Source organism: Marmota monax, unplaced genomic scaffold (genome assembly GCF_021218885.2).
Source record: "Marmota monax isolate L192 unplaced genomic scaffold, Marmota_monax_Labrador192_F-V1.1 WCK01_AAM20220418_F8-fsc00106, whole genome shotgun sequence".
NCBI classification, from domain to species: domain Eukaryota; kingdom Metazoa; phylum Chordata; class Mammalia; order Rodentia; family Sciuridae; genus Marmota; species Marmota monax.
Window position 1 is genome coordinate 6,192,827 of NW_026695218.1, and position 25,033 is coordinate 6,217,859.

At 35.9% G+C, this 25,033-nt stretch overlaps 1 protein-coding gene across 3 annotated transcripts; it reads left to right on the forward strand.

Annotated features, from left to right (window-relative positions):
- The first annotated feature begins 5,306 nt into the window (after positions 1-5,306).
- Positions 5,307-23,577, forward strand: Mob1a (MOB kinase activator 1A). 3 transcript variants are annotated; one of them, XR_009225672.1, is made up of 7 exons: positions 5,307-5,546; positions 9,251-9,417; positions 12,388-12,481; positions 14,050-14,183; positions 15,211-15,271; positions 18,434-18,597; positions 20,562-23,577. XR_009225672.1 is itself a non-coding variant. In XM_046432224.2 (6 exons), the coding sequence occupies exons 1-6, from the start codon at positions 5,533-5,535 to the stop codon at positions 20,637-20,639; spliced, it is 651 nt and encodes a 216-aa protein (XP_046288180.1). In that variant the 5' UTR covers positions 5,309-5,532; the 3' UTR covers positions 20,640-23,577. The 3 variants fall into 3 exon arrangements, 2 of the variants coding, with proteins under 2 accessions (XP_046288181.1, XP_046288180.1); XM_046432224.2 differs by lacking the exon at positions 15,211-15,271 and having other exon boundaries at positions 5,309-5,546; XM_046432225.2 differs by lacking the exons at positions 15,211-15,271; positions 18,434-18,597.
- Positions 23,578-25,033: the final 1,456 nt, after the last annotated feature.

A 25,033-nucleotide genomic window follows, 5' to 3' on the forward strand; every position in this document is an offset into this window, starting at 1 on the left:
TTTGTATTTTAAAAAGCACTTATTATTTTTCTGGAATTAAAATTCAACTGGTTTTTCTGTATTTTATCTGGCAGCATTTTTGCACAGTCTCAAATTCTCTCTCCAGCAAAATACTTATTAATAACAAAATCCAAGTGATCAAATTTAACATCGCCACATGAAACAAACATATTATGAGTTTCTCAATAGATGCACTGAGGACACATCACTTCATAGCTTCAAAGAAGTCTGAAAATTAAATGCAGTGATTTAGGAAAACTATAAGTCTCCTATAAAGTGTTAAAGATTTCTCATTTTCACATTGAGAAGAAAGATCACAGACCTGCAATGTAAAAACTGTTCAAGAACAAAAACATAGTCCTAGCCAGGCAAGGTGGTGTACACATGTAAGCATAGCAGTTCCAGAGGCTGAGGCAGGAGGATATCAAGTTCAAAGCCAGCCTCAGCAACTTAGGGAGGTCCTAAGCAACTTAGCAAGACCCTGTGTCAAATATAAAAAATAAAAAGGGTTAGGATGTAGCTCAGTGGTTAAGCACCCCTGGGTTCAATCTTTGGTACCAAAACAAAAACAAAAATAAAACATATTCCTAAATATGGGGGGAAAATACATATTCCTGAAATTGGTAATATGCTATAAGGTTTTAATCTAATCATGAGGAAATATCAGACAAGCCCAAATTGAGACACTCTACAAGATAAAACATTTGTACTCTTCAAAAATGCCAAGACCATGAAAAACAAAGAATGAGGAAATGTTCTAGATTAAAAGAGTTTAGTTATGACAACTAAATGCGATATGTGAGTATGGAATGGGTTCTGGACCCTCTAATATTTTTGTTTCTCTTCTTTTTTCTCTTTTGCTATAAATGGCATTATAGGACAATTGTCAAAATGTGAATAAAGTCTATAATTAGTTACTAGCATTGTAACAATGCTAATTTCCTGATTTAGCTAATCATATTGTGACATGTAGGAGAATGCACACTACTTGCCTTTAGAGATAAAAGGACAACTTACTTTCAAATGGTCCAGAAAAAATAAGGATATGTAATTAAAATAAGGGTATGTATATAAGTATGTTTGCTGGGTGCTCCTTTTTCTATCTTTCTCCCTCTCCCTCTCCATACTTTTGTGTGTGTATATTTAAATATATATATACCAGTTGCAGTGGTACACACCTGTAATCCCGGGTGCTCAGGAGGCTGAAGCAGGAGGACTGCAAGTTCAAGGCCAGCCTCCTAGGCAACTTAATGAGAACTTGTCTCGGAATAAAAAAATAAAAAGAGCTAGATATGTGGCTCAGAGGTAAAGCACCTCTGAGTTCAATTCCCAGTATCCAAAAATAATTAAATAAATAAATATGCATATATGTGTGTGTGTGCGCATGTGTGTATAAAATATATATGTGTGTGTGTATATGTATATATATATATACACACACATATATATATGTGTGTGTGTGTATATATGTATATATATATATATACACACATATATATTTTAAATATCTTCTTCTTATAAGGACACTTATAGTCAGATTGTATTAGAGCCCAACCTAATGCCCTCATTTTAATATAATTATTGTTTAAGGCTCTATCTCCACATATAGTCACACTCTAAGGATAAGGTTTTGGGGCTGGGGATATAGCTCAGTTCATAGAATGCTTGCCTTGTATGTACAAGGACCTGGGTTCAATGGCCAGCACCCCCACACACACACACACACACTCACACACGATAAAGTTTCAACACTGAATTTTAGTGGGGACACAATTCAGTCCATAGCAATGTGTATACATAAAGAGAAACTGATCAAACAAATGGCAAATGTAAGATAGTAACAGTTGGGGAATCTGAAGGAAGAGTATGCCAATATGCCTTTGAACTTTTCCTGACACCTTTCTATGTCTGAAATTATTTCAAACTTTTAAAAAAGTGATGTTTCTGACCTCCTGGGGCTTAGCATAGGCAGACATACAGTGAACAAGAAAAAAGACTAAGAAAAAGAATATGGTGCTGAGAAGACAAGACAATGGATGTGGGAGGTCGTATAGTCTGGAGCATGGCCTACAGGTTATATGACTAGGTACAATGATTCCCAGAAACTGTCCCCAGAAAACTCCATATGGAAGTACCTTATGGTTGGCTACCTGGGCTTATAACTGTAAAGAAGGAAAGGAAATAGGCATGCCCAGTTTCAAAAAGCCCAGCCCTCTTAAAATTTTGAGAATTCTCTTTGCCAAAAGTGTGAACTCTCAAGAGTGAAATTATATGTGAACATCATTGTAGGTGTTTATCATGCTTAACAAAAAGGACGTGTTTCTATGTTCCCACAGTATTATATTGAAATACGATTTGTGAAATAAAAAAAGACTTTATACGACAATTTTTAAATCAAGTTCTGTGGGATGAGGTGCTCAGGCTCTTCTATACCCAATCCCAATCAGTCTTCCTGCCTGCTTTCTTCCCTCAGACCCAACAGAGCACAGCATGTCCTTTTATAAAGTGGTCACATTCCTCCCTGGTTCCTAGAAGCACTGTTACTCATCCCCTCAAGGCTGCACCCCCAGACTATCTGACCTAAAAGTTTGACCTCTAGACCGCCACATCTAGTTCTTCACTGGGACTTGTATAATTTCTCTCCAAAATATCTCTCAATTTCATCTACAGCTCTCCCCACTGACCTATTCCTGGTCAACTACATCTCCACTCAGACAAATAAGATAACCTCTTATCTGTTTTGGCTTTTAAAAGAGTATACAGCATTGTCCTTCTGAACACCTTTCAAGGGTGACCACCTGGCTTCAAACAGGTTAAGATTCTTGGTGACTGCTTTCATTTCACTTCACGTTCCCCCTTGACAGTCACATTCTCACCGCACTGGCTTCTTTCAGTTCCTTGATCACAGCAAACTCCTGACTGCTTCAAAGCCTTTGCATACTCTGTTGATTCTGAACAGAACCCCACTTCTTCTTTCGATCAGCTAACTCATCCTCTGGAGACTTAGTTTAAATGGCATTCAAACTCCCCAGTCTCTCTTTGGTCCTTCCTGTCACATTATTTTAATGCTCTTAATGCATTCAATGCTCTTCAGTTTCTACAACTGTAATTACATATCATCTACTGGTATAATCATTTGATTAATATCTATATTCTCCAACTGAAGACAGAGGCCAAATATTTTGTTTAGCAATGAATATGGCTAACACCACAGTCTGACTTCAGGCTTAACCATTTTCAGAGTGGAAACCTTCATGTGGCTTTTTTGCTCGAGTGAGTTTTTAGTGTCTGATAAATTGGATTTCTCTTTCATAGTCTACAACCTGAGTCCCAACATAATGGGCAGGGACATCTTAGCAGTTTTACTGTCCTTTTATACTTACCTGTGACTGAGGCTAAAACATGAACTCTGAAAGCACCAACTGGCTAGGAGAAGCAGGAACCCTCTGTGACCAAAGTGGATTTAGTTGATAGTGTAAAGCTAGAGGTTTGCAAATGATGAGACAGCACACTTACACAGAATGAAAATGCAAGGTTGCAAATCCTGTCCAAGGAAGCTGGAAAGGGGATGAATAGGGGGTGGGTGAGAGGTTCAAGAGAGGAGGGACTGGTGTCTTTATAATTTGCCATTTAGCTTTTGTTTTCAGCATCTGCTATAAGCAGATGGTGTGCAGTGATCTCTCTGTTCAGCTGAGATAAGGAGGGAATTTTAAAAAAACCAAACTTCTCCAGTCTTTGGATAGCCCCTGTCTAGTGGAAAACAAATTGCCCTGAAGCAATTAGCAATCAGCAATTTCTCTTTCTCCATTTGCTTCTCTCACCAGGAAATCTTATTTTTTTTTATTCCTAAGGGGACTATACTGATATCAGTCAAATATTGACCTGGGATTTTCACCTAATCCTGAAGATTATCTCTTTTCCTCCATAAATCTAACAATATTAAAAGCTTTATCTAATAAATTGCTGATCTTTCATTGATTTAATAATTTTTTGGCTTAAAAAACAATCCAATTTTTAATTCAAAAACATTCTTGAATCCTTTATTCTCATGATGTTTTTATGATAATTGTATTACTTAGGGAATATAAGTTATGAAAAAAAGTATGAGTCTGCATCCTTAGGTATATAGCTTCTCTTCAGGTATATCAAATCATGTTTTAAATTATAAACTACAAAATTCAACACAATAAAAAAATTAATTCAACACAACAGGTGATATTTCAATGAAATAAAATCAACATGAAAATCATGGTAACAGGTACAGGGGACAATCTTATTTACACCAGACCTCCTGCACAACCATTTGCTGAGGTATTTCTCTAGTCTCCCACAATTTCCCTTTTCCTTGTGTTCTTCATTCCACTATGGTGTGTGTTAGTGGTCACTTGGTGTTATTGAATCCTTCACCCACATTAAAAACCTGTACATGGATGTTCATAGTGACCGAAAAATAAAAAACAACCCAAATTTGTCCATCAATAGATGAATGGATAAACAAAATTTGGTGTGTTCCACAATGGAATTTTATTCATTTTGTAAAAGAAATGAAGTCCTCAAATATGCTAGAGGCGTGAATCTTAAAATATTATGCTGAAGCCAGTCACAAAAGATTACTTACTGAATGATTCTATTTATATGAAATGTCCAGAATAAGAAAATTCATAGACATAGAAAGTAGAGGGGCTGGGGTTGTAGCTCAGCGGTAGAGCACTCGCCTAGCATGCGCGAGGAGCTGGGTTTGATACTAAGCACCACATAAAAAGTAAATAAATAAAACAAGGGTAGTGTGTCCAACTACAACTAAAAATAAACAAATAAATAAATAAAATAAAGTTTTTTAAAAAGTAGACTATTGGTTGCCAGGAGTTGGGAGCGACAGGGAGTGGTATGGGATGAAAACGCTCTTAGAACTAAAGTGATGATGGTTGCACAAATCTTAATACATAAACCCAAAATAAAAAAAAAAACGCAATGAGATGTACATTTTGAAGGGGAGAATTTTATTCTATGTAAATATATCTCTATTAAAAATTAGTTTAAATTTTTTAAACAACTGCAGGGGTGTATATTGCTCATAATAGCGCCTCGGCTACCTGGGTAATAAGGATGAAACACAGCAACACCAAGCTCCAGCAAGTGCAAAGCCAGCCCCTCTTCCGTACCACCGCGTTCCCTCGCCACGCCTCCAGGAGAGGGAAGTCCCGACATCCAGAACGCTGATTGGCTTATCTGTAAGAGCGGGGCGGGATGAAAGGGATGTCAAGTCCCTTTCTGAGGGGCGGGGCGAAGGCTTGGCTCGCGAGATTTTGCTGGTTCCGCATTTCGGATCTGTGAGGTGGGGGAGGCGGGGGAGCCAGACGCAGCGGTTCACTCAGGTCTGCAGCCTCTAAAACCCGAGCTCGGAGACCCTGCTGCCCTCCTTCCGCTGTCCGCGATCAGAGGACCGTTCTCTTCCTCTCGGTTCCCGCGCCAGTTCCGAATCCTGACGGGGCGGGGGCCAGCGGCCCCTCCCCTGCTCTCCTAGGACCGAAGATGAGCTTCCTCTTGTAAGTAGGGCCCGGCGGAGGGCGCCAGGCTGAGGGCGGAGGTCGGGGACGGCCAACAGGGTCCCGAGATGGTGACCCGACCCAGGATCAGGGTCGGGTGGCTGGCGTCCACTTTGCCCCTCCTCGAGTCCACGGTGGTGGCCGACAGTAGGGAGGGCCTGACGGAGATGAAGGTCGAGGCAAAGGAAGCTGAGCTTGAGGTTGGGGCGCTGAAAGGCCCCGAGGCCGACAGAGCCTTCAAACTTTTCCGCTCGAGCACCCCCGAGGGCGGGGAGGCGTTCTGGAGGCCTGGCCTTGCCCGGGGTTCCCAGTTTCTCTGCAGTCTCGAACTCTAGTGACGATTCTTGCTGACTTAGCTTTTTACTCTATCGTATGTCTGGTTTCGTCATTGTCAGTATTAAATTACCCCCATGGAAAAATGCTGCCCCAGGAAAATGTGTAATATCATAGTTGGAGAGAGCTGGAAGTAAGATGTGGGCCTTGCAGCCAGACTCTCCTGTCCACTTTTGTTTCTGCCCACTTACTGATTTTATGACTTTTTAACTACTCTTGGCCTCAGTAGAATCTCATTTTAGAAAGAAAGCTTGGGCCCAAACGAGGCTTAAATGGACAATTTTTAAGTTCTCAGATTTTTATGCACATTGAGATTTGAGAAGCCTTGCTCTATAGCATCTTATTCTTAGGTGGTTCTCTCTCATACAGTATTGCTCAGCTGTATGCTTAAATAATCATTTTAGTGATGAACATGATCCACTTGTTTGGCATTTTAAATTTTATTGAAATACAGTGTTTCATAACCAGAGTTTACCCCTTCTTTAATGTGAGAAATTTTAGATTCTTTCTAGTATTTTGCTTGTTGATGGACACTTGAGTTATTTACACATTTTGGCTATTCATGAATGCTGCTATGAACATGTTTTTGTGTGGCTACCCCGTCTTGGGTATATACCTAGGAGTGGAATTGCTGGTTTATATGTTACTTCTGGGTTTACTTTCTTGAGGAACTGCCAAATATACAGCATTTTACATTCCCATCAGCACTGTGAGAAGGTTTCAATTTCCCCACACCCTCTCTAGCACTTGTTAGTTGTCATTTTGATTATAGCCATCTGAGTATAAAGTGGGATCTCCTGATTTTATTTGCATTCCTCTAATGACTAATAATATTGAGCATCTTTTTTATGTAAAGTCTATTCATACCCTTTATCAGATTGTCGTTTTTAAGGTGTAAGAGTTCTTTATAAATTTTGGATAAAAACTTCTTACCACATCTGTGATTTGCAAGTATTTTCTTCTATCCTGTGGATCATTTTCACTGTCTTGGTGGTGTAATTTGAAGTGCAACAGTCTTGAGTTACACGAAGATTATATTGAATCTTGAGAAATTATTTCATGTTAGTTTTCTAGATTTAGTGATTAACAGCTTATTTCTGTGTGTAAAGGGCTGGTCCTTCTAATTTAATACTCCCTCTTAAATGTAGTTCTTTATCATATTAATAAAATCTTTATCTATATTTGATTTTTACTGTTTTCACAATTCTTTTTTTCTTCTTTTTCTTTTTGGTGGTGGTGGTATGAGGTATTGAACATAGGATTTTGCATATGCTAGACAAATGCTCTACCACTGAGCTACATCCCCAGCCCTTTTTATTTTATTTTGAGACAAGGTCTCACTAAGTTGCCAGGCTAACCTGGGTTTATGTGCCCCCATGCCTGGCTTTTTTACTTCTTACACTCTTGTTTAAATTTCAAAATCTTCAGGTAAAGTGAAAGTCCACTGTTTATTTCCTTTCCCTTCCTAGAAATAATTACCAGTTTTAACATGTATTGCTTTGATACTCTATGCATTAACAGATTGGGCTTCTGCTGTACATTTGGTTCTGTAATGTATTAGCCATGTTTTGAATCTTTCATGTGAACATATGTATGACATATGTATTCTGTCTTCTTCTTTACTACAGTACAGTATTCCATGATGTGGATGTACTATAGTTAGTTTATTCATTTACTGGTAAACTTTAGGATCGTTTCAGGTTTTTCACTTTTTTTTTTGGACACTAGGGATTGAACCAGGTGTGTACCCCTAAATCCCCTCCATGTTTTTCACTATTAAAAATAATCTTGGAGCTGGGCACAGTGGTGCACACCTGTAATCCCGGGGGCTTGGGAGGCTGAGGCAGGAGGATTGTGAGTTCAAAGCCAGCTGCAACAATATAGCAAGGCCCTAAGCCACTAGCAAGACCCTGTCTCACAATAAAATATAAAAAGGGCTGGGGATGTGGTTCAGAGGTTAAGTGTCCCTGGGTTCAATTCCCAGTACCAAAATCATTATCATCATCATCATCATCTTGGAAATCCTTATCTACAAATCCTTATCCACATCTAGCAGAGTTACCTAAAAGTGGAATGGATTGATTGGGGAGCTTTTCAAAAAGTGTTAGAAGGTACTGCCATATAACCCTACTAAAATGTTATTCACTTTGCACTTCCAGTGATAGCATGTTAAGATACTCATTTCTCCATACTTATTAATATAATCATTTTAACTTTTGACACTCAGACTAGGAAAAAATGTATCTTATTTAAATTGAACAATTTTTCTTCACATGTTTATTGATCATTGTACTTCTAAATTGCCTCTTTTGTCTCCTTAGCCCATTTTTCTAAAGGGTTCCTTAACAAATTCTAGAAGTCCTTTATTCAGTTAATCTTGTGTAAATATGTTGCAAGTACTTTTTTGTTGTTGTTGCCTGTCTTTTTGCTCTTTTATGGAAGTTTTAATTGTTCTGATTTAAAATTGTTCAATTTTTTTCTTTAAGATTTCTAGGTTTTGTTTCATTTTAGGAGGACCTTGTGGATGGTGTAAAATAGGAGTAAAAACTTTCCCCATAACAAGTTACATCTGTCTCATTTATTTTCCCTGCTACAACTTCAGATTGTTTGTTTCTTTTTCTGCGGTTTCCTTTGATAGCATCTCAAATATTTCAGTGTAGAAAACTGGATTCTGAAACGGAGAACTTCAGAGCTAACTCCCTCTCTTCACTATTTTCTGCAGGTGGAAATTAGGTCAAAAGGTTAGGATTCTCAGGTAGTCACAGAGCTAGTGGCAGATCAAGGACTAGAATCCAAGTATTTTCTTTGGTTAAAGTATCCTTTATAGTAGGTTTTCATTCCAGCAAAATTGCCTTATTTGTAAAATTGTGCTATTCTGTTTTCATGAGTGAAAAATATAAACCTTTTTTTTTTTTTTTTTTTGAGGAGGTGCTAGTGATTAAAATCAGGCCCTTGTGCATGTTAGGCAGGCAGTCTACCATTAAGCTACATCCCATCCCTAAAACATTCTTTTTATTGTGGTCATCAAATCCCTTCCATCCTGTCCTTTTCCAAGGAATTTTTTCTTTTTTGGTACTAGGAATTGAACTCAGGGTGCTTAACCACTGAGCCACATGTCTAGTCCTTCTTTATATTTCATTTAGAGACAGGGTCTCACTGAGTTGCTTAGGGCCTTGCTAAGTTGCTGAGGCTGACCTGAATCTTGCGATACTCTTACCTTAGCCTCCTGAGTGGCTAGGGTTATAGCGTTGCCATCATACTTGCCTTAGGAATTTTTTTTTCTCATTTTACACAGTGATTTATATGCCTAAAATTGTGCCGTTCTGCTTTTAGTACTAAAAATTCATACATTTTTACTTTTGATCCAACAGCAGTAGCCGTTCTTCTAAAACATTCAAGCCAAAGAAGAATATTCCTGAAGGCTCTCACCAGTATGAACTCTTAAAACATGCAGAAGCAACTCTAGGAAGTGGGAATCTGAGACAGGCTGTTATGTTGCCAGAGGGAGAAGACCTCAATGAGTGGATTGCTGTTAATAGTAAGTTTTTAACAATACTTAACTTCATTGGTTTTTGGAAAGATCTTGCTAAAATCTTGTTAATGAGGTTTCTTTTATAGGCATAGCTTTTATAATATAGTATCTGTAAGGAAACATAAGCACGAATACATCCAAAGCTGTGTTCTTCAGAATACGTAATTGTGGCTTGTGTGATTGAGTAGAGAAACGTGAGTTTAAAAAAAAAAATGAAATGCTTTGAGGTAATTCCTAAGGAGAATACCATGAAGAGCTGAGTAAGGTCAAGTAAAAGATTAATACATGCATGAATTCTATCATGGACCATGAGTTTCTAAGGAATCCATCTGGGCCGTTTTGCCTGCACTCCTAGTAGTACTCATTTGCCTATACATACAGAAAAATTGATTGCAGTTTCTATGGGCAATCAATTGATTTATGACTTAGGAATAGTCAAAGGAAATTGAGAGAGAAAATTGACGGATCCATGTGCCAAAGGGTCATTCTGAGTTCAAGAGAATGATGTCATGGCATGGACTGATGTGTTGAGGTTAGAGTGCCTCTTGTTACTGAGATGAGATAGTTCTGAGAACTTTTTAATAGAAAATTTCAAACATAGAAAAGTAAAGAAACTAGCGAATTCCCAGGTATACATTATCCAGCTTCAGCATGTATCAATTTGTGGCCAATTTGTGCTTCTGTATCCCCCGTATTTTGAAAAAAATCCCAAACATATTATTTCATCTATAAATACTTCAGATGTATCTCTAAAGACAAGAACTCCTTTTAAAAATAATGATAGTACTGTCATTCTTTAATGTTTTAATTGTCAGTGTTCACATTTCACTGACTATCCTATATATAATTTTTTTTTTTTTTTTTGGTATTGGGGATTGAACCCGGGGCACTTAACCACTGAGCCACATCCCCAGCCCTTTTAATATTTTATTTAGAGACAGGATCTTGCCAAGTTGCTGAGGCTGGCTTTGAACTTGTGATCATCCTGCGTAGCCTTCCGAGCTGCTGGGATTACAGGTGTGTGCCACCTCACCCAGCAATTTTTTTTTTTTTTTTTTTTAATTTAAGCTTGGTTTTAATTAGGATCCAGGAAAAACCTCTGTGTTTCTTGAATCTCTTAATCCAGGTTTCTCCTCATTGCAGTCCTTTTCCCCTGCTTTCTTCATTGTTGAAGAAACCACATTGTTTATGTTCCAAAGTATTAATTCTGCTATTTGGATCCCCTAAGTGTCTATTGTGCTGTCCCTCCTTTTATCTCCCATATTCATTGTTAGATCTGAAGCGGCTCTGTCCAATAGAACTTTTTGTAAAGATGAGAATGTTCTATATCTTGAAATGTAGCTAGTGTGACTAAGGAACTGAAATTTTAATTTAATTTGAATAAATTTTAATATAAGTAGCCATGAATAGCTAATAGTTACCATGTTATTGCAGATTTGGAATCTTGATCAAATCCAGATTTGATTTTGTTATTATTTGTTTGTATGGTAGACTACTTGATAGGTAGTAGTATGTATATCCATAGAATCTAGTCCTTTTTTTAATCATCCAACTTCCTAGTTTATTTTGTCGATGGTGGTGGTGGTACTGGGGATTATGGGTACTGGTACTGGGGATTATGGGTACTTGACCACTGAGCCACATCCCCAGCCCTATTTTGTATTTTATTTAGAGTCAGGGTCTCACTGAGTTGCTTAGAGCCTTGCCATTGCTGAGGCTGACTTTGAACTTGGGATTCTCCTCTCCTGTCTCACCTTCTAGAGCTGCTGGGATTACAGGCGAGTACCACCATGCCTGGCTCCAACTTCCTAGTTTATAGTAGAGTTTTACAGGTTTGGATAAATTTATAATGATATATAACATTATAGTATCATCACAAAGTAGTTTCACTGCCTTAAAAATTTTCTATGCTTTGCCTATTAATCTCTCCTTCCACAAATCTTCTGGCAGTCACTGATCTTTTTTTTTTTTTTTTTTTTCTGTCACCTTATCATTTTTACTGTCTTCACAGTTTAACCTTTTCCAGAATGTCATATAGTTAGAATTCTACAGTGTGAAGCCTCTTCAGAATGGCTTCTTGTACTTAATAATATTTATTTAAGTTTCTTCATGTCTTTTGGTTTTTAGCCCTAATATTTTTAGCCCTGAATCTTCCATTTTCTAGATTTATCAGTCACCTACTGAAGAATATACCAGTTACTTCCACGTTTAGGCAGTTATGAATAATTCTGCTGTAAAAAATACCTGTGCAAGTTTCTCTGTAGATAAAAGTTTTCTTTTTATTTATTTATTTATTTTTTAATTAGTTCCTTTTAGATAGACTTGTTTTTTCCCAGTAATACTTGGACTTACTCTTGACTTTCGGGTCTTACCTTTTTGTATTTTTGTATTGTTCATTTCTTTTAATTTTGTCCCTTCTGTTAGATGGAGACCCCAGGGCAAGGGATTTTTATGTTGTCAATATGCTGGAGGCTTCAAATATTTATGCTGAATTAGATATTTTAAATGTTTGTTGATATAGCTAATATATCTACTCACAGAATATTTCATAGCACCTTTTTTTTTTTTCCCTCTTTCCTAACAAATCATACTGTCTTGGTCCGATTAATAAGCTATGGATTTTTCATTCCCTTGGATATAACCAAATTATCTATTCTAATGATGTGTAATATTAACAATTAAGTTAAAGTTTTATCTCTAGTATTTTGCTTTTCTAAATGCTGGTTAGAAGTTTAGTATATTAAAAGTTAACTTAGAGTCAGATATGGTGGCAGGTGCTTATAGTCCTAGTTATTCAGGAGGCTGAGGCAGGAGGATCATTTGAGCCAGGGAGTTTGGCACCATTCTGAGCAATACAGAGACCCCCATCTCAAAAAAAAAAAAAAAAAATCATCCACTTGGCCCTCAACTGATAGGTCTGACATTTTTATTGTGTTTATACAGATATTTAACACAGTTATGCCATTCTCTCCGCAGCTGTGGATTTCTTCAATCAGATTAACATGTTGTATGGAACTATTACAGAATTCTGCACTGAAGCAAGCTGTCCAGTCATGTCTGCAGGTCCCAGGTGCATATACAGCCTATTATATAGGTGTTTGGATTATCTTGCTTTCTCACAAATTGATATATAAGTTAAATAATAAAGACTTTTTGTTTATCCTTGTTTGCTTATGTAAAGGTAATTCAGTTTTATTAGTTCTTGAATACTCACCTACTATAGCTATGGTTGCTTTGTTTTTGTGATGCTGGGGATTGCACTGGTGCTTTACCAGTGTGTAACTGTTAATATTAAATATTTTGATATGTGATTTCTCAGTGTTTGATTTATATATATCATAGTGAGTCTGAATAAAAGTATAGAAATTTGACATAAGTTTATCTTGCATCACAAAAATACAAAGGTTCTGTTTTGTTTTTTTAATTTGATTAACAGATTAACATTTACCATTCCTCTTGCTAGTTTTTAAATAAATTTCTTAAGAGTTTTTAGTTGACTTTTTAAAAAATATTTTTTAGGACCTTTATATGGGCCTTTATTTTATTCATTTATTTATATGTAGTACTGAGATTTGAACCCAGTGCCTCATGCATGCTAGGCAAGCGCTCTATCACTGAGCCATAACCCCAGCCCTTTAATTGACTTTTTAATATTTGATTGTTTTTAAATTTTGCTTATTTAGTATTAACAAAATGAATACAATTTAATAAAAAAGATGCTAGGTTGAAAACTATTTTGACTGTAATAATTTTCAAGAAATATTTTAGAGTAGAACTCTTTCTTACTTACATTGTAAGTGAGGGTGTGATGAGATTAATATTTTTGTTGTATTTCCTTAGTGTTTTCCCGTCCTATTTTTATTGCTGTATTTTGGGAGGGATATTGTTATTTTATGTTATAAGTTTTATTCCTTAAACTTTAAAAGAAGTTAAAATAGAGCCAACATGGTGGCACACATCTGTAATCCCAGCAACTCTGGAGGTTGAGGCAGGAGGATTGTGAGTTTAAAGCCAGGTTCAGCAACTTAGGGAAGCCCTAAGCAACTTAGCAAGACCCTGTCTCAAAAAATAAAAAGGTCTGGAGAAGTGACTCAATGGTTAAGTGTTCCTGAGTTCAGTCCCTGGTACCAAATACAAAATAGGAATTTTAAACTTCTCTGTAGCTTAAATACTTTATACAGTTTTGCATAAATCTTGTTAATTGTTCTAGCTTAGCAAAGGTGAAGGGAGAAAATATACATGTCCAAAAGGTATTTCTCTAACATTCTCCAAGAAACAGGATTTTATAATCTTGGTTCCATTGGTGATAATAATTTATGGCCAAGGATCTTAGAATGTAGTGTATCCACCACCTCCTTGCTCAGTCCTTAGCACTGTTCTCCTTAGACAGGAATGCAGTTCCCAAAGCTGTCCTATAAAATATCTATCAGCTGCCACATTGTCTCCCCTTTTTCTTCCAGTTACAGTTGTCACATTTTAGAATATTCTATAGGGAACTTACAATAATCTTCAATAGAACTTTAGGTAATTTGTTAAAGTTACATATAGTATATTGATAAAATGTGGACCTGCTTTGATTGTAAGTTACACATTTGTTAATGGTTTTGAAAACTATGGGTAAAACACTTTTCTTTCCAGATATGAATATCATTGGGCAGATGGTACTAATATTAAAAAGCCAATCAAATGTTCTGCACCAAAATACATTGACTATCTGATGACTTGGGTTCAGGATCAGCTTGATGATGAAACTCTTTTTCCTTCTAAGATTGGTGAGTTAATATTGTAAAACTTATTTTTCTTTCTGAATGATAGATGTAATCTTTTTAACACTTTTTTACCTTAAAATAATTTAATAGAGACTACTATCTTTTTCTCCAAAAAGTTTTTCTCACTGTATCATTGTACCTCCATTATGTTTGTGTCTGTTTCTTCATCACACTGTTTATTTACCCGTTTTAAAATCTTTACCAAATTTTTTGAATTTGTTTTAATGTGCATTTTAAAACTATTGATGAGATTGAGCATTGTTTTGTTTATTGATCACCTATATTTATTTTGACCTATTAATCATTTCCTTTATGATTTGGATTTCAGTAGTGATGAAAAAGCTTTCCTTACTTCCAGGTTATAAAAAATACTTATTTTGGGGCTGGGGATGGCTCAAGTAGTATGTACTCGCCTGGCATGAGTGAGGCACTGGGTTCGATCCTCAGCACCACATAAAAATAAAATAAGGATATTGTGTCCACCTAAAGCTAAAAAATAAATATTTTTTTAAAAACTATTTATTATTTTTTTAGGTGTAGATGGGCACAACACAATGCCTTTATTTTTATGTGGTGCTAAGGATCGAACCCGGGTCCTGCCCATGCTAGGCAAGCGCTCTACTACTGAGCCCCAATCCCAGCCCTAAAAAATAAATATTTAAAAAAAAATTGCCATTGATATTCCTTAACAAATTCTTTAAAAAAAGAAAAAAAAAATACTTATGTTTTCATCTAGTATTTTTGTTTTTCCATGTAAGTCTTAGGTCAGGATTTTTTTCTTGTGAATGCCGCCTTCATTTTTTTCCAAACACGATAGCTAGCTACTTTGTCCCAATATTACTTTTGAATATACAGTATGTCTTTTCTCTCCTGATTATCTCATGTACACAACAAACTGCCATATTTTTTAGGGTCTTTTTATCTCTTTATCTACTGCTATGGAAATTCCACTGTTTTAATTCACCTTGTCATGTATCTTTTAGCGTCTTCTAGGACTAGTGTCCCTTCCCTTCTCTTTTTTTTTTTTCAGAATATTCCCAGCTATTCTGCGATATTTGTTCTTCCAAAGAACTTAGAATCATTTTCTTAAGGTAAAAAACTGTCTTAGATTTTACTTATGATTACATCCAATTTTTACAGATAAATACAAGGATTCTTGTTCTCTTTACAATACTGAGTCTTCTTAGCCAAGAAAAACAAGATAACATTCTTTATTCACTTTTGTCTTTTATCTGCTTATAAAGTTCTATAGTTTATTTAATCCTTCAAGTTTCTTAAATTTATTCCTAGGCATTTTATACTTTTTATTGATATCTGGTTTCTGATTATTATTTGATATGTAAGAAAGCTGTTGATTTTTCTATAAATTTTATAACATCAAACTTTGTATCCATTAGTTTTTGGTCAGTTCTCGAGTTTTTTAAGTATATAACCTCATATGAAGATGATGTTAATTTGGCCTCTTCTTTTCTGCTATGTATTTTTCTTGTTTTATGCTTATCTAATTGCACTGACTTCCAGAAAAATGCTGAATTATAGTGACAATGGCAGAACATCCTTATTTTGTTTCCTTATACTTATTGAAATACCTGTAGAATTTCCTCAATAAACAGGAATTTCTTGTTAAGGGGTATGGATTTTTTTTTTAAATCATATTAATGAAATATTGATTCACTTCTATTATAAAAATGTTTTAAAATCTGGAATGGTTGTAAGTTTTTTTTTTAATCAGAAATTTCTCTTGTATCTACTATTGATGACTATACGACTTTCTCCATTCTTATTTATTTATTTATGCTAACCTTTTGCATGCTAAAGCACACACTGCCACTGAGCTATACCTGCAACCCCTTCTTTTCTTTTTCTGCTAGAAGAGTTTTTCTTACTTGTTAGTATTTTGATGAAGATTTTGGCATCATTATTCAAGGAGGAGATTAGTCCTTGTCATTTTCAATTTGAGTATCTCTGAGCAACATATTGTTGAATTCCTTTTTGCAATCTAAGTAGAGGCTTTTTCAGGAGAAAAATTTATATCAAGTTGGTGCACTTGGTCTGTTTGCTGTGGTCACTTTTTCCATTCTGTTACTTCCTTTCTCACAGATTCTTTATTGTATACTGCCTTTGCTCAAATATGTTAAATTCCACTTGGAAAGTACTTAGATCAAAACAAATTACTTTTTTACTCACTAAGGTTTCCCTCTTATAGACAGAAAACATTTTTTACTTTATTCTTTTTTCTGAGATTCCCATTCTTTGATAATTAATTCATTCTGATGGTCTAGAATCCCCCCTTATGTTATGACTTACTTTTATTCATTATTTATTCTTATTAGAACTGTTTATTATTAATATTTAGTAATATATTCAAGTTATTAATATTAAAATTCCCATTTGTACATTTTGAATGAACGGGTATTTGATTTTTTTTATTTTTATTTTTTATTTTTTAGTTGTAGTTGGACACAATACCTTTATTTTATTTATTTTATGTGGTGCCAAGAATCTAACCCAGAGCCTCGCACATGCTAGGCAAGCATTCTACCACTGAGCCACAATCCCAGCCCTGGTATTTGATTTTTAAAATCTGCCTTTTTAATACCCGAATACAAGATCCTGCCCACAGAAACATTTCCATAAGCTCTGGTGTAATATTTGAAAAGTCAAGTTTGACAAGACTTGGGAGGGAGCAGAATAACCACAAATCTGCAAAATATACTTGATTTTGAGCAGTTAAGGAGTAAGAATAAAAGAAAGAATGCAGGGAAAGAGTGTTTAAATAAGCCTTTGCTTTCTAAAGGGTTGAAAAAAGGAGGTATTTTAAGAATAGTATTGTGGAACCGGCATTTAAGGCTAACTCATCTTGGTTGTTTTGGAAGCAGATGCCTTCTTAGTGTTTATTCTCTGTAGCCAGTGTCAATTGTATTCTTTCTTACAAATTTGTCAACCAAAATTTGTAGGAATGAGCTAGACACTGTGATGCACACCTGTAATCCCAGTGGCCTGGGAGGCTGGGACAAGAGGATCACAAGTTCAAAGCCAGTCTAAGTAATGTAGCAAGGCCCTAAGCAACTTAGTAAGACCCTGTCTGCAGTTAAATATAAAAAGGACTGGGAATGTGGCTCAGTGGTTAAGCACCCCTGGGCTCAATGCCAGTACCAAAAAAAAAAAAAAAAAGAATTGTTAGAAATGTAACCAGTTGCAATCCTGTCTCCACTGTTGAGAGAGAGAGACACCCCCCCACACACACACACAGCCACCTCTTTAAATTGGTGTTTATTTTCTTTGAAAAATAGGGAGGTTCTCTTTCCTTTTTTCAGGGTTCATACCCACCTTTTAGGCTACAGGAAAATGAAAACTGGCTTTTCCAAAGTAATTCAGAAGATAAAATGCTTTTTGTGGGGGTGGGGGTACAGCGGATTGAACTCAGGGTCTCACTGAGTTGTTTAGCGCCGCCTTTTTGCTGAGGCTGGTTTTGAAATTGCGATTCTCCTGTCTCAGTCTCACAAGCTGCTGGGATTACAGGTGTGTGCCACCGTACCTGGCTGAATATAAAATACTTTTTACATGTGGATGTTAATGACTCAAAATGTACCTGTACTTCTCTTTGGGTAGGAAAGTTTCCAGTCCCAGTTGAGAGAGAAAAAGTATACATGTACTTTTTCTTAAGAGTTATAAATCACAAAACAATACTCTATTTATAATTAAAATACTGTTGGATTTAATCTTAGGAAGAAACTTTGATATTAAACTCTAATAGTAAAATTGCTTATTTGAGCTGGGCACGGTGATGCACACCTATAATCCCAGTAGCTTGGGAGGTTGAGACAGGAGGATCATGAGTTCAAAGCCAGCTTCTCAGCAAATACTGAGGCACTAAGCAACTCAGTGAGACCCTGTCTCTAAATAAAATACAAAAAATAGGGCTGGGGATATGGGCTCAGTGGTCAAGTGCCCCTGAGTTCAATCCCTGGTACCCCAACCCCCCCCCAAAAAAATTATTTATTTGAATTTTGATTCAGCAACATCTTGTATAATTTGATGCCTGTGCCTGCTGTTCTGAGGCAATCAGAAAAGGGTGTTTGTGAGGAATATACTCAGATTTGGGAGTTTTTCACTTTGTCTTTTCAATATATAGAAATAAGCTTGTGTGTGCTTATAAGTGTATATGTATGTTGCAGGTGCTTATAGCACTGTCAAAACTTGCTGCTATTCAATTAGATAAAAGATTGATATATGTGTATTTTGGGTTATAGGTGTCCCATTTCCCAAAAACTTTATGTCTGTGGCAAAGACCATTCTAAAGCGTCTGTTCAGGGTTTATGCCCATATTTATCATCAGCACTTTGATTCTGTGATGCAGCTGCAAGAGGAGGCCCACCTCAACACCTCCTTTAAGCACTTTATTTTCTTTGTTCAGGTAAGTGAACCATATTGATTTCTGAGTCATGCAACTTGGACTTGTTTGTATTGGTAACCTTAGTAGACCAGTGTGTCTTATTTATAGAATGTAGAGCAGCTAAGCACAAGCAGGTTTTCTCTTCTGTTTTATTTTTTTCCCCACATTGTCTTTATTAATCTATAGAGCAGCATCAAAAGGTATTACTTCCATTGGGCCTTCTGCCTCTGGCTTCCCCAGGTCTGTGGTTAGGATGTATCATTGAGGGACATGGCCTATTGTCTTTAGAGCACTTAATTAGAATGATTACTTTTAAAAATCAAAAAAGGGGCTCAGGTTGTAGCTCAGTGGTAGAGTAGAGCACTTGCCTTGCACATGTGAGGCACTGGGTTCTAGCCTTAGCACCACATAAAAAATAAATTAATAAAAATTTATAAAAATAAAAATAATTCACATTGTTTGAAAAAAGATCAAAGAATTGGGCTCCTTCTAGCCTAACTTAGAGTTGTATAATTTTGTATGTAAAATATAAATATGTCTGTCTAGATATCATTTTATGGAAGGAAAGCCTAATAGCATTTCAGTAGATATTGTGTACTCTGGTTCTCTGTGTAACACAAAGGAAAACATACCATAGTCTTTCTTTTCTTCCAAGATTGTTACATGTGAATGTTTGGGTGTAAAAGTAAAAAGTCTTCTACCCCAGAGGTGGCCACTATCAAAAGTTCAGTTTGTAGTTTTCAGGTAATTTCTATGTAAATTCAATTATGTTTATATATATATATATACACACACACACACACACACACACACATATACATACAAACACATATGTATATAAATATCGTTTATACACAAACACATGATATGATCGCTATAATCAGTTATTTAATAAGTCCTCTAGCAAAGAATATGGAGTGGGGGATAGCTCCTACTTTACTCTCACAACAGATCTAATGTATGGGTTTTCCCCCATATACACTAAGCAGGCAGTCCATTTTACAGCAGACACCAGCTAGGTGTCCTCTAATCTAACTCAACTAAATTCTGACACTAACTATCTGGAGATAGTGTGAGATCCCACAACTTCAGAGCTTAGTCCCACAAGTCCTGCCCCCAACTTCAGACATCAGTCAAAAGTAGTGGGTTGTTCCCACCCACCAAAAAAAAAGTAATGGGTATCATTTCTGATAGAGCAGCTATAAATCAGGATTCCCAGGACACCCTCCTTAAGTTTGATTAATTTGTAGGAGTTATTCACAGAACTCAGGGAAACACCTTTACCATTTTATTATGAAGGATATTTTGAGGGATACAGATGAATAGCCAGAGAGAAGAGATGCAAAGTGTTGAGTCCTGGGAGAAGGGATATGGAGCTTTAATACCATACCCTTTCCAGGCATAACATCCTCCAGAAACCTCTATGTGTTCATCTATTATCTAGAAGCTCTCTGAATTTTGTCTTTTTGGATTTTCATGGGGAGTGCATTACTTCGCTGTAATTAATTACATCATCATCCGTTAGTGATTAACTCATCCTTCAGCAGCTCTTTTCTCTCCATGGTTGGGTGGGATGAAAGTCCCAAAACACAGTAATCATGCCTTGATCTTTCTGGTGAGCAGCCTCATCATGGTACTCTTCAAGGGCTCCCAGCTACCAGTCATCTCATTAGTGCCCAGAACAGACACTCTTGCCACTCTGAAGACTTCGAGGATGTTAGGAGCTGTATGTCAGGAAAACAGCCATGAGGAAGACCAGTATATATCACAATATCACATTTGTGGGGCTTTTAGGGTTTTTTCAAGAAACACTAGTATTTTTAAAAAGAATAAAAAATAATTGCTTTAAAATGTTTACAGAGCTCATTAGATAATTCTTTTGAATTTCAGAAAACTAGGGTTGTGAATCCTTTCTCTAAAAATAAGAAATTAAAAGAGTTTTAATTTAGGACCATTTTTAAATTTTGTTTTTCTTCTCTTTTTAGGAGTTTAATCTGATTGATAGGCGTGAGTTGGCACCTCTTCAGGAATTAATTGAGAAGCTTGGCTCGAAAGACAGATAAATGTTTCTTCAAAACAAAGTTACCCTCTTGCTTCATCTACTGCTAGAGATATTTCATTGTTATCTGTTATAGACTAGTGATACAAACTTAAAGAAAACAAGATAAAAAGATACCTGTTTTCTGTGTCTACAGGTAAAATTGTCCCAAAGGTAGGTGGGCCTGATAGTTTCAGAATGAGACCTTAAGGACACAGCAAAATCAGAGGGACTGTGGGACCATTCCCATTATTGTCAGAGTCATACTTGGTTGTAACATGTAATTACTAGCCTGTAGTTTTCTTTTTTGCTCAGCAAAATGATTGAATCTGTTTCAGTTGACAACATAACACATAGTTTTTACCAATAATTTATTAATTAGTTTTCAGAACAAATTTCCTAATAACACAATCAGATCAGTGTTATTCTGCTTTTATTTTACAAAAAGGAAAGTTATTTTTAAATTTCCTTAACATTTAGAACTTTTGTGTCACTTTGGATAATCTTTAGTTTCAAGTTTGAATGCTAGTGTTTTTATAGATAAGAATATATATGTTTTCAAAATCCACAATCACAGTTTAAATCTCTTATGGCATATGTGGAATGGGGAGTAACCAAAGTTATTTTTAAAGTGACTTTATTTTGTAATCTTTATTTGGGATTGTATTCACATCTATCTAAATTATTAGGAATGTGTGTGTATCAGAGATAATTTTTTTTTTACATTCTAATGATGGTCTTGTAGGTTTTTATTTTGAAATGCTTCTTTCAAATCAATTAATATATAGCTTTTGATTAAGAAAAAGTTTCCAAAAAAAATTTGGCAAACAGGTCTCAAAGCCACTGTTCATTTATGTTGTTTTTCAGAGGCCTTACAGTTCTGGGTCAGAGAGTTGTAGAAAGTACTCAGAGTATTTTATTATTTTATTTCTTAAAAATGTTACTTCTGTATTTTTAAGAGTAGTATAGAAATGCACAAACTTTATCCCAATAAGGACAAAATTTAAAACCACAATAAAAAAAAAACATGAAGGTGCATACATTTTATAACACAGCTAAAGGTTTGGTCTGCTACCTATACTTGACACAAAGTGTGTATATAAAGTCAACATAATGGGAAAATAGGTTTAAAAAAAAAAAAAAGAACAATTTTATATCATTCAGTTAATTACTCAAAGGTGGATTGAGTGTCCATAGGGGTTTTATCCTGTTTGTATCAAAACTTGAAATTCTTCTCTTTCTACTGGGATAAAAGAATCTTCACATTTAGTGAAGAAAATGCCTGTTTTTTATTTGATTCTTTGAAGTCTGTCAAAGCTTTCATTCATCATCATTTTGTGTTGCAGAGCTTTGGATTTTGCAGAGTACTAACCAGACTCCTTGATGTCTTTGATTTGATGAGGTTTTTTAATAGCTCAATTTCAATAAATTCTTAAACAATACACAGAATTTTAAAGGACATTATTTCATTTAATTTAAGCTGAAACCATCATTGTTTAAGGAATTCAAGAGTAGTGTAATCACGAAAAAAAGAGAAAAGCCCTCTGTAAACCATTCTATAGTTCATATTTTAAATGTATTGAGAGGTCCAAATGTCAGTCATTCTGCACATTTTCTCTAATTATTGGAAATGAGAGTGGGTTCCGAACGTGGCTGGGTGCGGTGGCGCACACCTCTAATCCCAATGGCTCAGGAGGCTGAGGCAGGAGGATCGCAAGTTCAGAGCCAGCCTCAGCAATTTAGTGAGGCACTAAGCAACTCAGTGAGACCCTGCCTCTAATAAAATACAAAATAAGAATAGGAATGTGGCTCAGTGATTGAGTGCCCCTGAGTTCAATCCCTGGAACCCCCTTACCTCACTCCTCCCCCCAAAAAAGAGTGGGTTCCTGAATGACACCTAGAATGTAATTACCTCTCAACCTCCAACCCTGTGGACTTTTTATTTTATTTCTTGTGTTACCAAGGATTGAATCCAGGGCCTTGCACATGCTAGGCAAGCGCTATACAACTGAGCTACATCCCAAGCCCCTTTTTAAAGTTTATTTCAAGACAGGGTCTCAGAAGTTGCCAACTCTGGCCTGGGACTTCCAATTCTTCAACCTCGGCCTCTCAAGTAATGGGATTACAGGCAAGCACAATGGTGTCCAGTGGCTTTAATTTTTTTAAGTCTACAAGGAATGAAATTGTTTCTCAATTAGGTTATACTTTTATCATAATTTCTAATATTTCAAATATTCTCAAAAGGTTTTTCACTTCTCTCCACTATTTTTAGTGACAGAAATTCTGTTTTCATGAGTAAGCCCCAAAACAAACCAAAGATGGTCACATGGTAGGACAGTAGTAAAGGCAGCTTATTAATGGGTTGTAAATTTTAAAATTGTTGGTAATTTGAGATTTAGAATGTAGTTTTTTATTTTGTTTTCTTTTACTTTTTAATGAAAACATTACTAGATTCCCAAACCAGTTTGGCTCAACCAACAGTGCCACCTAAACATTACGTTCTTTGTCGACTTCTTACAGCAGGAGAATTGGAGGAATGGGAAAGGATGGGAAGTGAATGGTGCCTTCCTGACATGGCTGAAGAGCCACTCTTTGAAAAGTGTTTGAAGAAATCATTGTGTCTTGGTCTCACTTTTGATTTACCTATTCATATTCAGGGTTTCCCTGTTCTTCAGTACTCTCTTCTCTTCCCTTCCTAAGAGGAAGTAGTCTCCTCAGAGTCACATCTCTGCTTCTCATAACATGATTACCATCATGGGGTGGAGAGTGCTTGCTAAATTATGCAGCTAATCCTGTGGTGCTTTAATTTTCAGGCCTTTAAAAAAAAAACTTGGACAATGATGTATAGATTTTTGTTTAAATATTCAAACTGCCTTGTACTATAGTTTTTATATTGAAAGCCAGTTGTATCCTTTATTCTTCAGATTTGCATGAATAAAGTGTCTTTATGGGCTGTCAGCTAACAGGTATTTCTTTCATCTTAGACTTGCAGAGCTCTAGCTTATGTGGCTGCTTACTGGAAAATGCAGATATGTATTCACCGTGACTTTAATAACAAAGACAAAGTTTTTCTAGTAGTGCAGAAGCAAGGGGAACAATCCTCATGGTGATAATAACTTGCAAAGTGACAGTAACTCTTGAAAACCTTGTGGAGGTTCCATGATTATACTGTTAGCTTCTGTCTGAGCAGCAAGACACACCATAAGTAGAGCTTCTGAAATGTGAGTCCTTACCTCAGAAGTACAAACAGATCAGGCCCAAAGAGTGTAAGTCCTAGAAATGTGTTTCTAAGCAGACCCAGTTATGATGCTGGAGCTTTTTCTGCCTCATGACAGGAAGCTATCTTTGTCAGTATGGAACTCTGGCCAGAAAAATGTTGATCTGGACACCAGACTGAGCACCTTCAACAGACACAGTATTTCCCTCCAGAGATTAGTTCACTAAGTGGACTTGGTTTCTACTATTGTAGAATTCTGGCAAAGAGGGAAAATAGTCTTTTGGTCTTCCTATTTTTGCATTCAATTTTGACATTTCAGGCTGTAAGAGGAGGGTGATATTACACATGGTAGCAGTTATTTTATTGAAGTATCTGCACTGAAATTCACTTGGGTTTTCTTTTCATTATTAGACTCTGTTCCAAACAAGTGTTCTGTAAATCCAGATGGATTACCAGTGGGCTATAGACTTATTATAGAGCAATATTCTGTGTTTGTTCTACATTGAAAGTAGTTTGCATAAGTTAGTCTTGGTTACCATCTAAAATATTTTAAAATGTTCTTTACATAAAAATTTATGTTGTATTTTTAAACCTTTAGGGGCTTTATCTATTTTTCTAAGTCAGTTAACTGTACTTTTAAAAAAAGTATTTTGTATCTACTTTTGTAACTTCATCAGAATAAAATATATTAAAAGCAAGAAATGACTGATATAAAGTATGTCTCAACACACTGGCTTCTATTTAAATATGAAAACTTGATTTTTGAAGGTTCTGTGGATATTGAGTATATCTTAAATTTTGAAAGTGACTACCATTGCATATCATTTAATAGCTAAAATATTTCCTTAGCACTTACAGAAGAGTTCCTAAATAAAACTAAGTATCTTATTTACCAGGACCAACCCTAACCCCAAGAAACAGATTGCTAGTGCATATAGTGACTGAAATCCACACCAGACAAAAAGTAGTCTCCTCCCTACCAACCTAATCAAGTTTTGCACCTCTTTTGTATATTCCTAGGTATAAGATTGGAAAGTGTGACTGGAATCACTGATTTTCTTACCTTGAAATTGAGTATTCAGTGTATATCTTTAAAACACTCTCCACTCCAAGCAGCCATTTTTTTTTAATTGTTGGAGAAATATGGTATGTGAGGTCTACAGCAGTGCTAGAATTGTTTTTAACATTTTTTTGAGTAGAGT